This window comes from Salmo salar, chromosome 10 (assembly GCF_965601325.2).
Source record: "Salmo salar chromosome 10, fSalSal1, whole genome shotgun sequence".
Taxonomy (NCBI): domain Eukaryota; kingdom Metazoa; phylum Chordata; class Actinopteri; order Salmoniformes; family Salmonidae; genus Salmo; species Salmo salar.
Window position 1 is genome coordinate 66,339,794 of NC_138300.1, and position 19,377 is coordinate 66,359,170.

Consider the following 19,377-nt stretch of genomic DNA (forward strand, 5'->3'; position numbering starts at 1 on the left):
GGAATCCACCTGTGGTAAATTCAATTTAAATGAACATGACTTGGAAAAGCACACACACCTGTCTATATAAGGTCCCACAGTTGACAGTGCATGTCAGAGCAAAAACCAAGCCATGAGGTCGAAGGAACTGTCTGTAGCGCTCCAAGACAGGATTTTGTCGAGGCACATATCTGGGGAAGGGTACCAAAACATTTCTGCAGCATTGAAGGTCCCCAAGAACAGTGGCCTCCATAAAATCTAAAATGGAAGAAGTTTGGAACCACTCTTCCTAGAGCTGGCCTCCCAGCCAAACTGAGCAATCGGGGGAGAAGGGCCTTGGTCAGGGAGGTGACCAAGAACCTGATGGTCACTCTGACAGAGCTCCAGAGTTCCTCTGTGGAGATGGAAGAACCTTCCAGAAGTAACATCCATCTCTGCAGCACTCCACCAATCAGGCCTTTATGGTAGAGCTGCCAGACGGAAGCCACTCCTCAGTAAAAGGCACAGGACAGACCGCTTGGAGTTTGCCGAAAGGCACCAAAAGAAGATTCTCTGGTCTGATGAAACCAAGATTGAACTCTTTGGCCTGAATGCCAAGCGTCACGTCTGGAGGAAACCTGGCACCATCCCTACGGTGAAGCATGGTGGCAGCATCATGTTCGTTGATGTTTTTCAACGGCAGGGACTGGGAGACTAGACAGGATCGAGGGAAAGATGAATGGAGCAAAGTACAGAGAGATCCTTGATGAAAACCTGCTCCAGAGTGCTCAGGACCTCAGACTGGGGCGAAGTTTCACCTAACAGGACAACTGCCCTAAGCGCACAGCCAAGACAACGCAGGAGTGGCTTCGGCACAAGTCTATGAATGTCCTGGCCCAGCCAGAGCCAAGACTTGAACCAAATCAAACATCTCTGGAGAGACCTAAAAAAAAAGCTGTGCAGCGACACTCCCCATCCAACCTGACAGAGCTTGAGAGGATCTGCAGAGATTTTTGGAGAAACTCCAAATACGGGTGTGCCAAGCTTTTAGCTCCATTCCCAAGATGACCCGAGGCTGTGAAATCACTGCCAAAGGTGCTTCAACTAAGTACTGAGTAAAGGGTCTGAAAACGTATGTAAATGTGATCTTTTTTATTTATTTTTAATTTGCAAAAATTCCTAAAATTGTTTTTGCTTTGTCATTATGGGGTATTGTGTGTCAATTGATGAGGGGGAAAAAACAATTTAATCAATTTTAGAATAAGGCTGTAACGTAACAAAATGTGGAAAAAGTAAAGGGGTCTAAATACTTTCCGAATACACTGTATAATACTTGACTAGAGCATCATTTCAAACCCTGATTACATTTGTATGCGATCACACGTGTCTCTATTATAAGCGGGAATACTTGGGAACAGATTAAAATAAATTGGAGCGGATTTCTTGGTGTTTTTAGTCTTTTATGTCCAACAAGGAAAATAAATAAATATTTTCCTTTTTGTAAAACATATTTACATTTGCTCAGAAAACATAGGGGGCCCAATAAAACCACCTGCGTGCCAAATTCTGCCTGTGGGCTGCCAGTTGGGGAACCCTGTCCTGAAGACCCTGGCAACTGTGATAGTCCAGCGTCACTTTGATTTTGCCTACACATCATGGTTCACCAAACATCTAAAGAATAAGCTACAAACCAACCAAAACAAGCTTGTAAGAATTGTACTTAAACTCCCCCCTCATTCTCATCTGGAGATTGAGCATTTTAAGCAGCTAGGCTTGCTAACTTTGGAAAAATGTATTCAACTTGGTCTGGTCCACAGAATTATCACTGACTCAGCCCCCAGGTACCTATCAAGCATAATACCAGAGCCAGAGACTCTAATATTTCACTTTTAAATATAAGAGTCTATCTGGTAAGAACACATTTTTATATACCAGCGCTGTTGAGTGAAACAAACTACCACAGCAATTCAAAGCCATACCAACCATAACCACTTTTTAAAATAATGTCAAAAGCTGGCTAATGTGTGAATAGAATAAACTTTTTTTTGCCTCTATGTAAATATTGATACAGTGTACAAAACATTAGGAACACCTGCTCTTTCCATGAAAGACTGACTAGGTGAATCCAGGTGAAAGCTATGATCCCTTATTAATGTAACCTGTTAAATCCACTTCCAATTAGTGTAGATGTCGGGGAGGAGACAGGTTAAAGAAGGACTTTTAAGCCTTAAGACATGGATTGTGTACGTGTGCCATTCAGAGGGTGAATGGGCAAGACAAAATATTTAAGTGCCTTTGAACGTGGGTATGGTAGCAGGTGCAAGGCGCACCGTTTTGAGCATGTCAAGAACTGCAACGCTGCTGGGTTTTTCACACTCAACAGTTTCCTGTGTATATCAAGAATGGTCCATCCAGCCAACGGCAAGCCAGTGGTCGAAAACAGGTCATTGATGAAAGAAAACAAAAGGAGGATGACACTAATTGTGCAGAGCAACAGACAGGCTACAGTTAGTCAACTGACAGTCCAGTACAACATTGAGGCCTAAAGACCCATTAAAGAATGCACAACTCATCGTACCTTGACACGAATGGGGTATGGCTGCCAATGACCTTGCAGAGTTCCACTTTCAGCAAAAAACAAACTATGGTTGCAGTGGGCTAATGAACAAAAACACTGGACACTGGAGAATGTGAAAAACATTGGCTGGTCTGATGAATCCCGGTTCCTGAAGTTTCACGCTGATGGGAGAACTACGGTATGGCACACATGGCACATATTGGGCCCCTTGATAAAAGTGGAGCAACGTTTGAATGCCAACAAGATATCTTAAGATCATTGCCAATGAGGTGTATCCCTTCATAGCAGCAGTGTATCCATCTGCAAATAGACCATGCAATAAGGCTAGGATTGTCCAGGAATGGTTCCATGAAAATGACAGTGAATTCAGCTTACTGCAGTGGCCTGCCCAGTCACCAGATCGAAATCCAATTGAGCATCTGTGGGATGAGATGGAACGAGCTATTCAGAGTAGAGATCCACTACAAGCCAACTTGACACACCTGTGGGAAGCATTGGCGTCAGAATGGGCCAGCATCCCTGTGGAATGCTTTCAAAACCTTGTAGAGTCCATGCCCGACAAATTGAGGCTACTCTGAGGACAAAAGTAGGTGCAACTCTATATTAGCAAGGTGTTCCTAATGTTTTGTACATTCAGTGTATGTTTTTCTGTAAAAAATAGGGACCACAATGGAAATAAGTCCCCAACTTTATTGTGCAATCCCTGTCACTTTAAAAAGTATTTGTACTGTGTGTATATGTATATTTTTGGAAACATTTTTGGACCTTCAACCTTCTGGCCCGTAGCCCTGCGTGGCATCGACTGTGCCTAAAAAAAGCATGCTGAAGTGGAAAAGTCGATATCCATGTTTATAAACACAGGGCCGCTACAGTTATTTGTGGTCGCAAACATTATTTAGAGTTAATTCTTTGAGGTGGGAGGGTGTGCAATTTTTGTTACAGTAGAGTACATTTTTACAGTACATTGAGTTGGACCAGCGTTTTTAGCCTGCTAGCTACTAACCTTAGCTAGTGTGTTCAGTGTTCAAGCTAACACGGCTACTTAGCTAGCAAGCCAAGATCTGTATTCAGATCTGCTACCAGTAGGAACATGGAGCACCTCATGTCAGTCACTCACAGTTGAGACGAGCACAGGGTCAAGCTGCAGTGCAGTGACCCTGGATGGAGAGCATGTTGTGATGTTAATGGCCTTGCTCAAGGGCCCAACAGTAGGGGAATTTCTTTAGGATTTTAAACCAGCAGCCCTCCAGTTGCCAGATCAATTCCCTATTTTTTTCCAGCTCCTGGCCCAAGATTCAAAGCAGCTACCTTTCGGTTATTAGGTCCAACTTATTATGGGCTGGGCTCCCTACTGATACCATTTGAATAACTAATACTCCACTCATATGAGGAGTGGAAAAGCCCTATGCATCATAAACATGTCTACTGGAGTTACTTCCTGTCAGAGAGACTGATTAGAGGGTTACACAGGAGGCCCTGGGCCAATGGGAGGTCACTGGGAGGTCATGGCCGGTGCCTCAGGTGGGTGGAGTTTGCACATTTTGGACCATTCCAATGGTCCTTAAGAGAAATCTCCACCCACCCGGGCTGCGGGCCATGCAAAACGAACTTGCCCAGTTAAAGTGTAGTTACAGACATGAACATACAACTTGAACTACAGAGTAAGGCTGTCTTCAAATAAAAAATGCATACAGTATAACGCATGTCCAACGGAGTGAGAAACACTGCTGTTTACAATGGAGACATACGTCTTCGCAACTTTTCTAACGGACGGTGCAACACAATGCTAGGGGCCTCCCCCAACAAACTCCTCCCATTGAGCTGCTGTGTCTTATACACATCCATTTGTCTGATTTGAAGGCCCCTTTATAGTCCTCAATAATCAACTATTTAATGCTTGTTACATGTTGATTCTTGCTCTTTCATTCAAGTATATTCAGTACTTCTATCCATCTCTCAACAGGTGCTACAGCAATAGAAAATTCCAAGGACCTCCAGAGCCTTCTGACCAACTACCTGCGATCGCGCAAGAGCACAGAGAAGTAGGCTCTGTTCGTAATAGTATACTTATGCACCTTCACTATTGCTGTCTGTGTGTATATAATCAAGGGTCACTGGTTGGATCTACTGTATTTCAAAACTCATGCTCTCCCCCTCTAAAAGTCTCCCAGACTTTAATACAAACTAACATGGGTCCTTCCCAAAGTCCCCAGGTGAGTCTGCTGGGCTATCGAACTCTAGAGCAGCACATCAACAAAACCTTCCACCCTGTTGTCAGCTATCAGCAGACAGTTCCCTGAGCAAGGACGCAACAGTCAAGACTGTCATAAAAGCTGTGCATAAACTATGCATGTAGTTCTTTACAAATAGATAGGTTACAAAATAATAACTAATAACTTTTTCATAGGCTGTTGGTCTTCCCATTTTTACTAATGCAGACTATCAATAAAGACAACACTTAGAGCTTATGATTAAAAAGTTCTAAAAATCAAGTCCAGGGTGAATACATTTTTACTAACGTGTCAACTAAAATACAAAGACCAGATTGAAGAATGGGACAATAGACAAGTGAATATAAGTCAGTTCTTCCATTTGTATCAATGAGTGGTTACAAGATATGTAGACTTCCCATACACACAGACAGAAGGGTGTTCGACAATCTTTATTTAACAATAGCTAAAAATCCCAAAATATTGAGGAATATTGAGGAACGTTCCGTGGTCCCCCTACGGCAGGCACACTGAGGGATCCACTCCAGTGTTCGCAGCAGGCCTCTCCTGGGTGGTGTTGTACTGAGTGAAAGACAAAAAAAATAACTGTCAGATCACGCTGGGGCACCGTTGGGCCAAGTACAATAAACCACAACACCTCTCCAAAGAGTACTAAACTAAATCACAAAGCCACAATAAAACTAAGGAAAGGAGTATATTAATATCAAAGCAAAAACAAACGATAATGGGAAAATAGGTGGGGTGAAAGTAAGGCGGTATGGTCCGGTATGGTGTCCCGGCAAAATAAAGTGTGGGTACGCCATACCGGTAAAATGTGAGCTTCTCACAATAATGAAAACAAAATGTCAAGAAAACTGTAGGCTATTAAAACATTATCATTACCGCATGTCAGAGGCATGAAAAATATGCGAATGGACTTGAAAATGGGTGGTACAGCCTAAGCTCCAAAATGCGATGCAGTTCGACAAGAACACTGACATTTTGCCAAGGCAGAGATGAGTGGCCTACACTGAGACGCGCAAGGACAGCAGTGGATGCATTCATTCTGGTCTAATGACAAATCACCAAATGTCATTACACTTTAGGTGCTTTGTTGGACAGACGTCTCTTTCCATTCACCACTGGTTGGAGGCTGGAAAAGTGTTTTGAATGGGTAAACGTGTGCGGGTAGCCTAGTATAGGAGCCTTTTGAAGTGATTGTTTGACAATCAGATTAAAACATAGTTGCATTTATGCCACAATAAATAGTAAATTCAATAAATTCTAAATATAATTCTATGGTTAGGCCCCAACACAGCCGACCCATTCATTAGGCAGGATTATGCAGCCGCCTAGACTCACCAACATATAAACACCTCAAATGATTCTGCCCAAAAACAAAGACAATTTCTCTCACTCAGTGGCATGACGGCTATTTAGGTGAGCGCTGATGCCAACCCATGATAAGCAGTGACCACTTAGCCAAAGATGGGGGTACAAAATAATTAGCTTGTCCATGCCCAGCGCGCCTCTCCAGAGTGCTGTTGGAGAAACGCAGTGCTGCGTCGCTCCATCAAATGAATTGAACAGAAATGATGTAGCCTACGATAGAAAGAGTAGTACCATATGTGGGTTTTCTGTAGCTCATAGACTGGAGACCAAATGGATTGCAATGTCATGAAACAGACACTTTTTAAATCATTAACTTGCTAATGTGGAGAGAGAGTGCAGGAGAAAGTCAACTAAAAAAGGCAAGCGAGCAGACATCAGCTTTTGAGCGGCTGCGGCGTGAATCAAACAGAGTTGGAAAGCAAATGGTGCTGAAAGTAACTCATTTCAACAATTGTCTAGATTTTAATTTGACTTCACTAACAACAGGGTTTGTTGGAGCCCATTTCTTCCTATTAAAAAAAAAAAATAAGAGGTAGGCCTACTTGTTTGACAGACACCGTTTCTTAAAGAAAAGGGCAACAAGGAAATCAATTGTTAGCTTTATAGTTTGAAATAAATACATAAAAAGAATCCAGATAAGATAAAGAGTTCTTAACTCTGATATGCTAGAAAAAAGCTTTAAAATGACCACCAAAGATGTGACTGATTCATATGGGGATATATTGATTAGTCTCTGACATTCTGAAGCTGAACTGCGGCCTTCAATATTGGAGGAGCCAAAAAAAAATTAACCGCTAATTCCATCCCTATTAAATGATATTTTCTGAAAAGGGAAGATGTTTACACTCACGCAGCTTTTGGGGAAGCACTTCTGTTGTTGGGTTAAGCAACAGACGAGTATCCAGCAGTTGAAGCTCACATTTTTCTGCGTTAGTCGAGCCTCTGTCTGGGTGGAAAGGTAACTTTTGAAAGTGCCATGCTTAGATTCAAAAGGATGTCTAATATATAATTATTTGCAAACAGCAACCGTTTCGCTGAAAACAAGACACTCTGGTTTGACATTGGAGAAATATGGTAAGAATGCCTATTTCTCTGTCCATTCTTCCCTGAAACTTCTATTTTCATTATCCACCTTTCTCTTTAGACTTTTTCAGAGCGACATTTCTCTTGATTTTCACCAATTAACGCACAAAGAAATATGAAAAACAAATGTAATAGACACATTGGTGATTTTATCAGTGTAATCAGATCGAAAATATTAGGATATGTTATTACATACAGGGACGTTCTGCCACCCATAAATCTTTTTGGTGCACGCGCATGCACACACAGGAGGTCCCGCACCAGGAAGAAATGAAATCTACTTTCACCCCAGGAAAATAGTCAATAGATCTAAATAAACGTGATGGGAAAATCAAAAAGGCTTGATACATTAATTTAAACCAAAATAAATGGAGGCAGGGGATAGTGGCTCAAGTAACATTACATTATCTGTGAGTCTATACTAGTCCGGATGGAACGAGAGGGGTAGGCTACTTAAGGCCTCCTCTCTGGTTTGATACAATTCACAGTAGGTGCAATGGCATTAACAAGTGTGTAGCACACAAAGCAGTAGAGAATGTCAGCAGGCGAAATTTTGGAAACTATGGAAAGTTACTTAGCTTTAGGAAAGGTGACGTGTTCACCCTCCCAATTTCCCAAAAGGCCCCCTCTCCGTTCCTCTAGTTCGCCGGCAGCCATCAACCCGGTCCACAGTGGCTCGTTGATCCGTAGTTCGTCCTCCCAGGTCACACGTCAGCTGAAGGCTCAATGCACAGGCACGCTGGCATTAATGAGTACATAGCAAGCATCACAGAGAATGTCGGCATACAGCTCTATCGGGCATGAAGTTAAGAGTTGGATGTAGAGAGGTATATTTAGCTTAGGGAAGGGTGACGTGTTCACCCTACCAATTCACATTAAGGACTTTTTGAAATGGAAACTGATTGGTCTGCTCCAGCAACAGCATGCGCTCTCCTCAGTCGTCTTGGCTCCAGCTCTGCAACCACGCCGATCCCATCTCAACACGACAGCGTGCTGCTTCTGGCTTTCACCTTAAATAAAGAACAGGTGCAAGAAACTCACAGGTCCAAATCAGTGACTCGTCAATGAATTATTCCCGTGATCAACAGGGGGAAGAGTTAACAGGGGCAAAAGAGGTGCACACCTTATATTTGTCTGGGTGAAACCCATACCAGGTCGATTAAGTTCCGGGCATATAATGCAATGTATGAAGGCAGCTTCTAATAGACACAGTCACCTCCGTGACATATCTTTCTTTCATCACCAAAGCAGTGTTAGCATTTACTGCACATGTTGCTGAACAATCCAACCCTTTTGTAAGTGACAATGATACACAATATTAAGTTCATAAGCATTGACTGTAATACTGCTGCTGTGCAACAACAACTTTCTTCCTGGTCTGTCAGCATGCTCCTTTCTAGTGATCTTACTCCCTCTCTACCTGAAATGCAACAACAAAAACATGAATAACAATGTGTCTACTCAGTAACTTAGCTTACTAATGAAACACTAACGTGTACATGTACAAGCATATTCTTTATCAGCCAACAGCCTCTGCTACTTTTTCAGTTACCTATTAATAAACAAACAGTCAGGGGAACTAGCTTACTTGTTTGGTAAACATGGTTCAAAGGTCAGTAGCAAGTCTTTAAAATATAGCTAGCAAATATTATTTTTATTTTATAAAATCATTAGCTAGCTACCTTGATAAACTCAGCTGATGGTGGGAGTTAGGTTGAAACAGCTGGGGAAGAGCTATCTAGCTAGCTCATCCAACAGGTCTAAGCTGCATTGAAATAGAAAAGAGAGCCAGACCCTGATCCTACTGCATTTAAGCTAGCTAGCTGGCTTGCTGGCTAATGGCCTTATCATAATCTTTAAAAGATAATATAAATATATTTGTTTTCCCCTCACGTCTAGCCATGTTAGCTAGCTTAAACATTGAACACTAAGGTTAGCTACTAATGTAGCTATCAGGCTAAAAACGCAACCAACACTTACCAGTCCATGAGAACAGTGGTCATTATGGTGTCCCTCTTCCAACTTTCAAAATTAATTCCAATGTTTATCTGGTTTCTGGATGGGTCACGAGCAGTCTTTCTTGCTTCTTTCTCTCTTTTGCGGTCAGCTTGATTCAGATCCAAGAACATAGAATTATGCTTGTTGGCTCTGTTTTTGTTTCTGACTTTCATTCCTCTCAGCTTAGCACAAAGATGCACCTAGCCCAGAATGCCAGCCCAAGGTGGCTCAGAGCTCAACGCCCTTGTTTTCATTCAAATTGAAAACACTACACAAGACGTAGGGTGGCATAGGGTCGCCCACAACCTACGGATTCCTGATTCCATCTTTTCCTCTCTTGTGCAATATCTTATGAGTCATACATTGGATCTATTTATACCATGATCAATATTTTTGGCAATTCAGAAGTTGAATTGTATTTCAAATGAATACAGCATACAAATGGTGTATGTTATGATCTGTTTCTCTAAATTGCATTGTGAAAGCCTAACACTAATTTCATGTTTTTATTAGCTGGTCATGTTGGCAATAGAACAAGCTTTCAAATGATGCACACTTGACTCAGATTGTGATTTATAATAGACTGTTTTTGGATTGCGTAAACAACAGATATTGTGTGACAGCAGGGATGCAGGGTTGTGTTTTAAACAAAACAACTACAAGTTGCTTGCTCTAGTTCCCCAATGGCATAGCAAAGAGAGCTCCAAAAAAATGACCTTATAGTTGAAGACTTCTTTGTATCAGAGAAGTGCATTGAAATTACTTAGGAACTGTTCAAGAGGCGACACACCTCTCCAAAGCGTGAAGACACCAGTTACTCCTCACACCCTTGTAATTTGTTTGTCTTATGTTGCGCCACATTTTCCAGGAATAATCTTATCATGTTAATGAATGTATTTTCAGATTTTGTAATCAACAAATGCAGCAAAATGTACAGTAAATGTAAAATGCACATAAAATCAACAGTGTAATGTTTGGATTAAATAACTTGTGTCCTCACCTATGGTCTAATATGTTTCCCATGATCTCCAAACTGTTGCCTTTCAATTGCTATGCTTTTCATATTTCTTCTGTAAGAAACATTTTAATTTAACCCTATCCATATAGGCCAAAAGGAAAATGGAAGGAGATGTACACAACAAGTTCACAATAATCACAAGATGAAAGTGGACAGACAGTTCCCAAAGATGGTGTCACTGACTGTGAATGCAAATGTGACAAGACAGTCATTGAAAATATTCACAACAACAGAGATTTCAGCATATAAATCTATTAGGCATATAATGGCTTTACAGTTAAAACTGAGAACATAGTCAACATTCCTGGAGACAATGGCAGAGACTTAAAATCAGTGGTCAAACTATAAAAGCAAACTATGATAAGACCATCTCAGGTCTAATTAGGAGATGGAGTGATACAAGCAAAGGCTTTGGCACAGAGCCACTTCATTTCATTGATGGCAATTACCTTATAGAGCTGTTGCCTGACAATATATACAGTGCCACTATCAGAAGCTTGAAACTAACCTGAAGATCTTTATGTTCACGAGAGCTATGGTTTTTATGATCATTTCAGCAGCAATGGAACATTTTTTTTTTTAAAGAAATGCTCAAAGACGCTTTGGCATGTAATCAAAGGGAATCATAATGAAGTGTCAGATTATGTTATAGGGGAGTGCAATTAAAAATTAAAAAAATCCACACTAGGAGGTCAAAATAACTGAAAATGCGGGAGTGGGACTGTAACCTGGAAGGTTACAAGAAATCCCGCTATGCCCTCCAACGAACCATCAATACAGGACTAAGATTGAATCCTGCAACACCGGCTCTGACGCTCGTCCAATGTGGCGGACGAAACTATTACAGACTACAAAGGGAAGCACAGCCGCGAGCTGCCCAGTGACACGAGCCTACCAGAGGAGGTTAATTACTCTATGGTCGCATCGAGGCAAGTAACACAAAGATGCATGAGAGCACCAGCTGTTCCGGAAGACTGTGACCACACTCTCCGCAGCCGATACTCCGAGCATGCACTGACCAACTGGCAAGTGTCTTCACTGACATTGTCAACCTGTCCCTGTCCGAGTCTGTAACACCAACATGTTGTTTCAAGCAGACCACCATGGTCCCTGTGCCAAAGAACACTAAGGTAACCTGCGTAAATGACTATCGACCCATAGCAGTCACATCTGTAGCCATGAAGTGCTTTGAAATGCTGGTCATGGCTCACATCAACACCATTATCCCAGAAACCCTAGACCAAGTCCAATTTGCATACCGCCCCAACAGATTCACAGATGATGCAATCTCTACTGCACTCAACACTGCCCTTTCCCACCTGGACAAAAGGAACACCTATTTGACAATGCTATTTATTGAGTACAGCTCAGTTTTCAACACCAGAGTGGCCTCAAAGCTCATCACTAAGCTAAGGATCCTGGGACTAAACACCTCCCTCTGCAACTGGATCCTGGACTTCCTGACAGGCCGCCCACAGGTGGTAAGGGTAGGCAACAACACATCACCACACTGATCCTCAACACGGGGTACCCCCAGGGGTGCGTGCTCAGTCCCCTCCTGTACTCCCTGTTCACTCATGACTGCATGGCCAGTCACGACTTCAACACCATCATCAAGTTTGCCGATGACACAACAGTGGTAGGCCTGATCACCAACAACGAGACAGCCTATAGGGAGGAGGTCAGAGACCTGGCCATGTGGTGCCAGGACAACAACCTCTCCCTCAATGTGATCCAGACAAAGGAGATGACTGTGGACTACAGGAAAAGGAGGACGGAGCACGCCCCCTTTCTCATTGACGGGGCTGCAGAGGAGCAGGATGAGAGCTTCACGTTCCTTGGTGTTCACATCACCAACAAACTGTCATGGTCCAAACACACCAAGACAGTCGTGAATAGGGTACGGCAAAGCCTATTCCCCCATCAGGAGACTGAAAAGATTTGGCATGGGTCCTCAGATCCTCAAAAGGTTCTACAGCTGCACCATTGAGAGCATCCTGACTGGTTTTATCACTGCCTTGTATGGCCAAGCTTCCTGCCATCCAGGACCTCTATACCAGGCGGTGTCAGAGGAAGGCCCTAAAAATTGTCAAAGACTCCAGCCACCCTAGTCATAGACTGTTCTCTCTGCTACCACACGACAAGCGGTACCGGAGCACCAAGTCTAGGTTCAAAAGGCTTCTTAACAGCTTCTACCCCCAAGCCATAAAACTTCTGAACAGCTAATCAAAGGGCTACCCAGACCCCTCTATTACGCTGCTGCTACTCTCTATGCATAGTCACTTTAAATCTACCTTCATGTACATATTACCTCAATTAACCGGTGCCCCACACATTGACTCTGTACCACAACCCCCTGTATATCGCCTCGCTATTGCTATTTTACTGCTGTTGTTTAATTATTTGTTACTTTTATTTTTCTATTTTGTACTTAACTTTTTTTCTTAACTTCTTAAAACATTGTTGGTTAAGGGCTTGTAAGTAAGCGTTTCACTGTAAGGTGTACACCTGCTGTATTTGGCGCATGTGACAAATAAAATTTGATGTTGATTTGAAATTGTGAAAACGATAATGCCATTTTTGTGTAAGAGCGGTTTGAAAAAAATGGCTGGAATTTCAGCCTGTTCAGTTGGGATGGGACCGTTGGCCCACATCATGACCTGATTAAAATAGACCAAATGACTGTTCATCTGGGTAAGGGGGTGGACTATAGACCATCCTATCAGCAAATCAGGGCTGTGTATGTAAATATATTCAAATGTGTTTCGTAACGTCCAACAATCAGACTAAGTATTTTAAATGGGCAAACAGAGGCTCATAGAATTAAATGATACAAAATATATTTTGGATTGGTTTTCATTAAATAAGCAGTGATTTATTACACATATAGTGATTATCCTTAATAAATGACCAAGATAGCAGGGGGGCACTAAGACTCCTTACGATGCTATTGCAACAACAGCAGTTAATTTCCTCAAAGGTGATCAGAAACCCAGAGATGTTATTTTTCCAACATCCTTATGATTCCGGCTTTCAACACCTGGGAAGACTATACTGATAATCACCCAATGATCAGAGGGGACTCCTGGAAAGGACAAACCCAGAAACGTTGGTCATTGAGCAAGGACCATGCACCAGATCCTGCAGTCACAATTAGTTCTCTCTCTTAGGATTCCCCACATAAGAAACAGTTAGGCCCTGACATGCAGTAGTGTTGTGACATGCGTATCAACTGTACATTTCAGTAAATACTGTGTAAAACTTGGGGCTAACATGTTAAAAGCAATTTATAAGCAACTCCATAGGCTGATACACTTTATGTGGATCCTATATTATATACCATAATTTCCGGACTATTAAGCGCACCTGAATATAAGCCGCACCCACAGAATTTTTTTTTAATTATTATTTTGAACATAAATAAGCCGCACATGTCTATAAGCCGCAGGTGCCTACCGGTACATTGAAACAAATTAACTTTACACAGGCTTTAACGAAACACGGCTTGTAACAAAAATAAATAGGCTTTAACGAAGCACGGCTTGTAACAAAAATAAATAGGCTTTAACGAAGCACGGCTTGAAACAAAAAATTAAAAATTAGCAGTAAACAGTAGCCTACCAAGAAAGTCATTGGTCACCATCTTCCTCCTCCTGTGCACTGAAACCATCTCCTTCGGTGTCGGAGTTGAATAGCCTCAGAATTGCTTCATCCGATATTGGATCGTTTTCATTGTCGCTCTCGTCACTTTCATCCGGAGGCAAATCCCCCGCTGAGCCCTCTTCAACACGCAGCAGTCCAGCCTTTCGAAACCCGTTGATGATAGTGGATTTTTTGACAATGCTCCACGCTGTCAGGACCCACTGGCAGACTTGACCATAAGTTGCTCTTCGCATGCGGCCCGTTTTAGTGAAGGATTTCTCCCCACTTGTCAACCAAGCCTCCCACTGAACACGGAGCGCCACCTTAAAATGCACGATTTACACTGATGTCGAGTGGCTGCAAATACTTTGTTGTACCCCCAGAAATCAGGGTGACAAAATGACTACCGTAATCAGAATGATGGGAAGTTTGAGAGCGCTCGAGTTAATCTAAACAGTAAACAAAAAATATATGTTTGACCTTAACCCGTTCGGCAATTTCATTGGTCTAATGAAAGCTTCATGCCGCCAAAAAACTGAAATAAACTGAAAGCGGGAAAAATCCATATATTAGCCGTGTCATTGTTTAAGCCGCGAGGTTCAAAGCCTGGGAAAAAAGTAGCGGCTTATAGTCCAGAAATTACGGTAATTATGTTCATGCCAAAATCACATAAGACATCTGTGTTGAAATAAAAAGCAGATGTTGACTGCGCCACCAGCTGTGTTTTCACGATACCAGAATTTGGACTTGGATACCAGGTTTACTATCACAATACCAAAACTATATCACAAAAAAAAGGCGTATTAGACACAGAATGGCACTTGATCCAGATAGAAACTCAGCTACTGCTCTCAGCGCGGTGTTCAATCGTTGGGCATCTTTTGAGCTCAATATAATTAGATTTGAACACGTGCATGTACATTTTTTAGAGATCCCAATAATGCAGTAATGAATCAATTATACAATCAATTTGACTTTGTTTTGACCAATCTAACTACAAAACAATGGTAATTATTTATTTGAATGGTACATCTCTATTGATAAACTGGAAATCAAGATGTAGCCTAAGTCTATTCACAATACAGGTGAATGCATGCATTAAGTTATTGAGTTTGTTTTAGCTGATTTCATGGGGATACAGATGACAAACAATCTCTTCCATTTAGGACTTATTTTAATGGCAACTGCTCAGAGAACATACTACACTGAACAAAAATATAAACACAACATGCAAAGTGTTGGTCCCATGTTTCATGAGCTGAAATAAAAAGATCAAGGAATGTTCCATATGCACAAAAAGCTTCTCTCTCAAATGTTGTGCATCAATTTGTTTACATCCCTGTTAGTGAGCATTTCTCCTTTGCCAAGATAATATCAAGAAGTTAATCAAACAGCATGATCATTACACAGGTGCACCTTGTGCTGGGGAAAATAAAAGGCCACTTGTGAAGTTTAGTCACACACAATGCCAGAGATGTCTCAAGTTGAGGGAGCGTGCAAATTACATTGACTGCAGGAATGTCCACCCGAGCTGTTGCCAGTGGATTGAACGTTAATTTCTCTACCGTAAGCCGCTTCAAACATAGTTTTAGAGAATTTGGCAGTACATTCAACCAGCCTCACAACCGCAGACCACGTATAACCATGCAAGCCCAGGACCTCCACATCCGGCTTCTTCACCTACGGGATCTCCTGAGACCAGCCACCCAGACAGCTGATCAAACTGTGGGTTTGCACAACTGAGGAATTTCTGCACAAACGGTCAGAAATCGTCTCAGGAAAGCTCATCTGCATGCTCATCCTCCTCACCAGGGTCTGACTGCAGTTGGAGTCGAATCCAACTTTGATGGCGATTGGCACGCTGGAGAACTGTGCTCATCACGGTTGAATCCCGGTTTCAACTGTACCAGGCAGATGGCAGACAGTGTGTATGGCTTTGTGTGGGCGAGCAGTTTGCTTATGTCAACATTGTAAACAAAGTTCCCCATGGCAGTGGAGTTATGGTATGGGCAGGCATAAGCTACGGACAATGAACACAATTGCATTTTATCGATGGCAATTTGAATGGACCGTGATGAGATCCTGAGACCTATTGTCGTGCCAATCTGCCGCCATCACCTCATGTCTCAGCATGATAATGCACAGCTCCATGTCACAAGGACCTGTACACAACTCCTGGAAGCTGAAAATGTCACAGTTCTTCCATGGTCTGCATTGTCACCAGACATGTCACCCATTGAGCATGGTCACAACATTCCACAGTCCACAACCAACAGCTTGATCAATTCTATGCGAAGGAGATGTGTCGTGCTGCATGAGGCAAAATGGTGGTCACACTGGATACTGACTGGTTTTCTGATCCTCACCCCTACCTTTTTATTAAGGTATCTTTGACCAACAGATGCATATCTGTTTACGCGGTTATGTGAAATCCATAGATTAGGGTCTAATGAAATGATTTCAATTGACTGATTTACTTACATGAACTGTAACTCAGTAAAATCTTCAAAATTGTAGCATGCTGAGTTTGTAGATTATTGTACTGATCAACAACATTTGCATAGAAGAAGCAATCTCTTATTTTATAAAAGAGTGTGCTGTCTCTTTAAGAAAGTAATACTGCCATTAGCAAGGCAGAATATGGCTGTGGAATCTAGTGGAAACAAGACGGGAGGAAGGGAGACAAAATTTAGTTTTTGGTGGCGAGGGAGATTAAGTGAATTAACGTTTTTGGTGACATTCAGCATATTTTGCGTTATGCTTTGCATATTATGACAAACAAAGTACTATGGTAGTGAACTCAGCTGTAAGCCAGCAAAGAACGTTAGCCTTCAATTAAAGCTGGAAGCTACCGGTATCGTCTTGCATTGTAAGTGTTCTAGTCTGTATAGACATTGTTTTGCAAACAGTAATGAAAAGTTTTGACATTTCTACATGCCGTGTTGCATTATTCAAGTGTGTTAACTCTTCTGCGCAGCCTGACTAGGAAGCTAACAATGCAGACCAGACAGCACTAGCAACAAATGATTAAGTGGAGCAGGCACTGCTCTTCGTGCTATAAAGGGGCTGTGCTGATAGACTTGATCCAATCACGTGAAACACATCTGACAGAAGTACCAAACCACTTGTTTTTAAGTATCGAAAAAGTACCTAAGTGCCAGTATAACATGCAACACTAGCCACCATTGCCTACGTCTGTGCATGTGTGTGTGCTACTCATTGTAGTAGCTCAGTGTCACTATGCAGGTTTTCATTGACAGATATAGGGTACATTTTCTCAAGATCAACAACATTGTTATCCATTCGACAGGGGTAGATTTTTCTTTTGGCGAACTTTCTTAAGTGCGACAACTGATGATGTAAACTGTGTTTTTCAAATAAATGATGCTCGCCGAATACTTTTGAAGGTACGCGGGGCATGATATTATGTAACTATAAGCTCCACTCCACATTTAATTCTAAGTGCCTACTGCTTGCATAATACTTTTTTTCACCTATACATTTTTTTTCCTTTGCAGGACAAGAATTGTCCTGACTTTCAAGAATGCCTGAATTGCGTCCCCTTGCTATTCTGGTTGACTGGCAAGTTTCTCCATCCAATTATTACAGGTGACAGTTCTGGCTGCTTCACGTGATGTATTGTTGTCTCTACCGTCTTGCCTTATGCGCTGTTGTCTGTGCCCAATAACGCTTGTACCATGTTTTGTGCTGCTACCATTTTGTCTTGCTACCATGTTGTTGTCATGTTGTATTGCTACCATGCTGTGTTGTCATCTTGGGTCACTCTTTATGTAGTGTTGTGGGGTCTCTCTTGTCGTGATGTGTGTTTTGTCCTATATTTTTAATCCCCGTCACCACAGGAGACCTTTTGTCTTTTGGTAGGCCATCATTGTAAATAAGAATTTGTTCTTAACTGACTTGCCTAGTTAAATAAAGGTTAAATAAAATTTTAAAAATGTAAAAACATGGCACGGACCTTGGCGATACGTTGGCACATGAGAACTATTCGAATATGGGAAATATTAGTCAATTATTGCATTCTGTCCATGCTGGCTTTCACGGGCTACCTGAGACAATGTATTCATGTGCAATTTGCCTAAATGGGTAATGGAAACAATTCAACCAATACATTTTTATTCAACACTAGGTTTTTTGCCATTGAAAAAAAATTGGTTTATGTGACTTCATTACATCCAGGTGTTTTTATAGACAAGATAATAAAATGGAAATGCACCCTAGCAGGCAATTGTCACATGTATTTTCTATGCAAACTTTATAAATGTCAACAACAACAACAAAAAAAAAATCACTGGACAAGTTAATGGAAACATAGCTACTGAGAGCAGTCGACTGCAGTAGCTGTAGTAGTATGTATGTGCTACTTACTGTAGTAGCTCAGCATCAGTGAGGGCAGTAGACTGCAGTAGCTGTAGTATATGGGAGGACTCCGAGGAGGTGCTGAGGTCTCCATCTCTCCCTGCTTTAGCTGTCAGCTTGTAGAGGCTGGAGCAGCTCAGAGCCAGCTCCAGAGCATCCATCCAACACCGACCTGGGGTGGAGAGAGGGGGTCAGGGGTCAAAGGTTGTCAGACACCAACAGGTGCTTGCACACATACACCGATTGTACAGCCACTCAGACAGACACAGCTCTAATACCACTAGGGTCGTTGTGTTCTGAATATAGCGTGAAGGCGAGCATGCACACACACACACACACACACACACACACACACACACACACACACACACACACACACAAAATAACTTCTCACCGTCAGACTCTGACGCAGCTCTGAAGATCAGGTAGTTGCTGGGTAGAGGCTGGGTGATGGAGCCAACATTTTCCCCTTTAGGACCCTTAGGACACCAAAGACAGAGGGGTTAACATTACACTTCCTCATGCTTAATAGTATCACTATGTGGACAATCTTTATACTGCTGTGAATAAAGTTCAGTGAACAAAAATATGAACACAACATGTAAAGTGCTGGCACCATGTTTCATGAGCTGAAATAAAAGATCCCAGAAATGTTCCATTCGCATAAAAAGCTTATTAAAATGATGTGCCCAAATTTGTTAACATCCCTGTTAGTGAGCATTTTATCCTTTGTTAAGATAATCCATCCACCTGACAGGTGTGGCACACCAAGAAGCTAATTAAACAGCATAATCATTACACATGTGCACCTTGTGCTGGGGACAATAAATGGCCACTCTAAAACGTGCAGTTTTATCACACAACACAATGCCATAGATGTCTCAAGTTTTGAGGGAGTGTGCAATTGGCATGCTGACTGCAGGAATGTCCACCAGAGCTGTTGCCAGAGTATTTTATGTACATTTCTCTACCATAAGCTGCATCCAACGTCATTTTTAGAGAATTGGTAGTACGTCCAATCGGCCTCACAACCGCAGACCAGGTGTAACCATGCCAGCCCAGGGTGTATTTCTGTCTGCAATAAATCCCTTCTGTAGGGAAAAACTAATTCTGACTGGCTT

The 19,377-nt window shown here is 42.0% G+C and overlaps 1 protein-coding gene across 4 annotated transcripts in view; it reads right to left on the bottom strand.

Annotated features, from left to right (window-relative positions):
• Nucleotides 1-19,377, bottom strand: part of osbpl5 (oxysterol binding protein-like 5) — a 165,611-nt gene that overhangs the window by 73,547 nt on the left and 72,687 nt on the right. For all 4 annotated transcript variants that reach the window (XM_014123859.3, XM_014123857.3, XM_082957122.1 and 1 more), the window contains 2 exons: nucleotides 18,651-18,735; nucleotides 18,266-18,428 (listed from right to left, as the gene is read on the bottom strand). In XM_014123859.3, coding sequence (XP_013979334.3) covers nucleotides 18,266-18,428; nucleotides 18,651-18,735 — 248 coding nt within the window. The remainder of the gene's footprint in view (nucleotides 1-18,265; nucleotides 18,429-18,650; nucleotides 18,736-19,377) is intronic.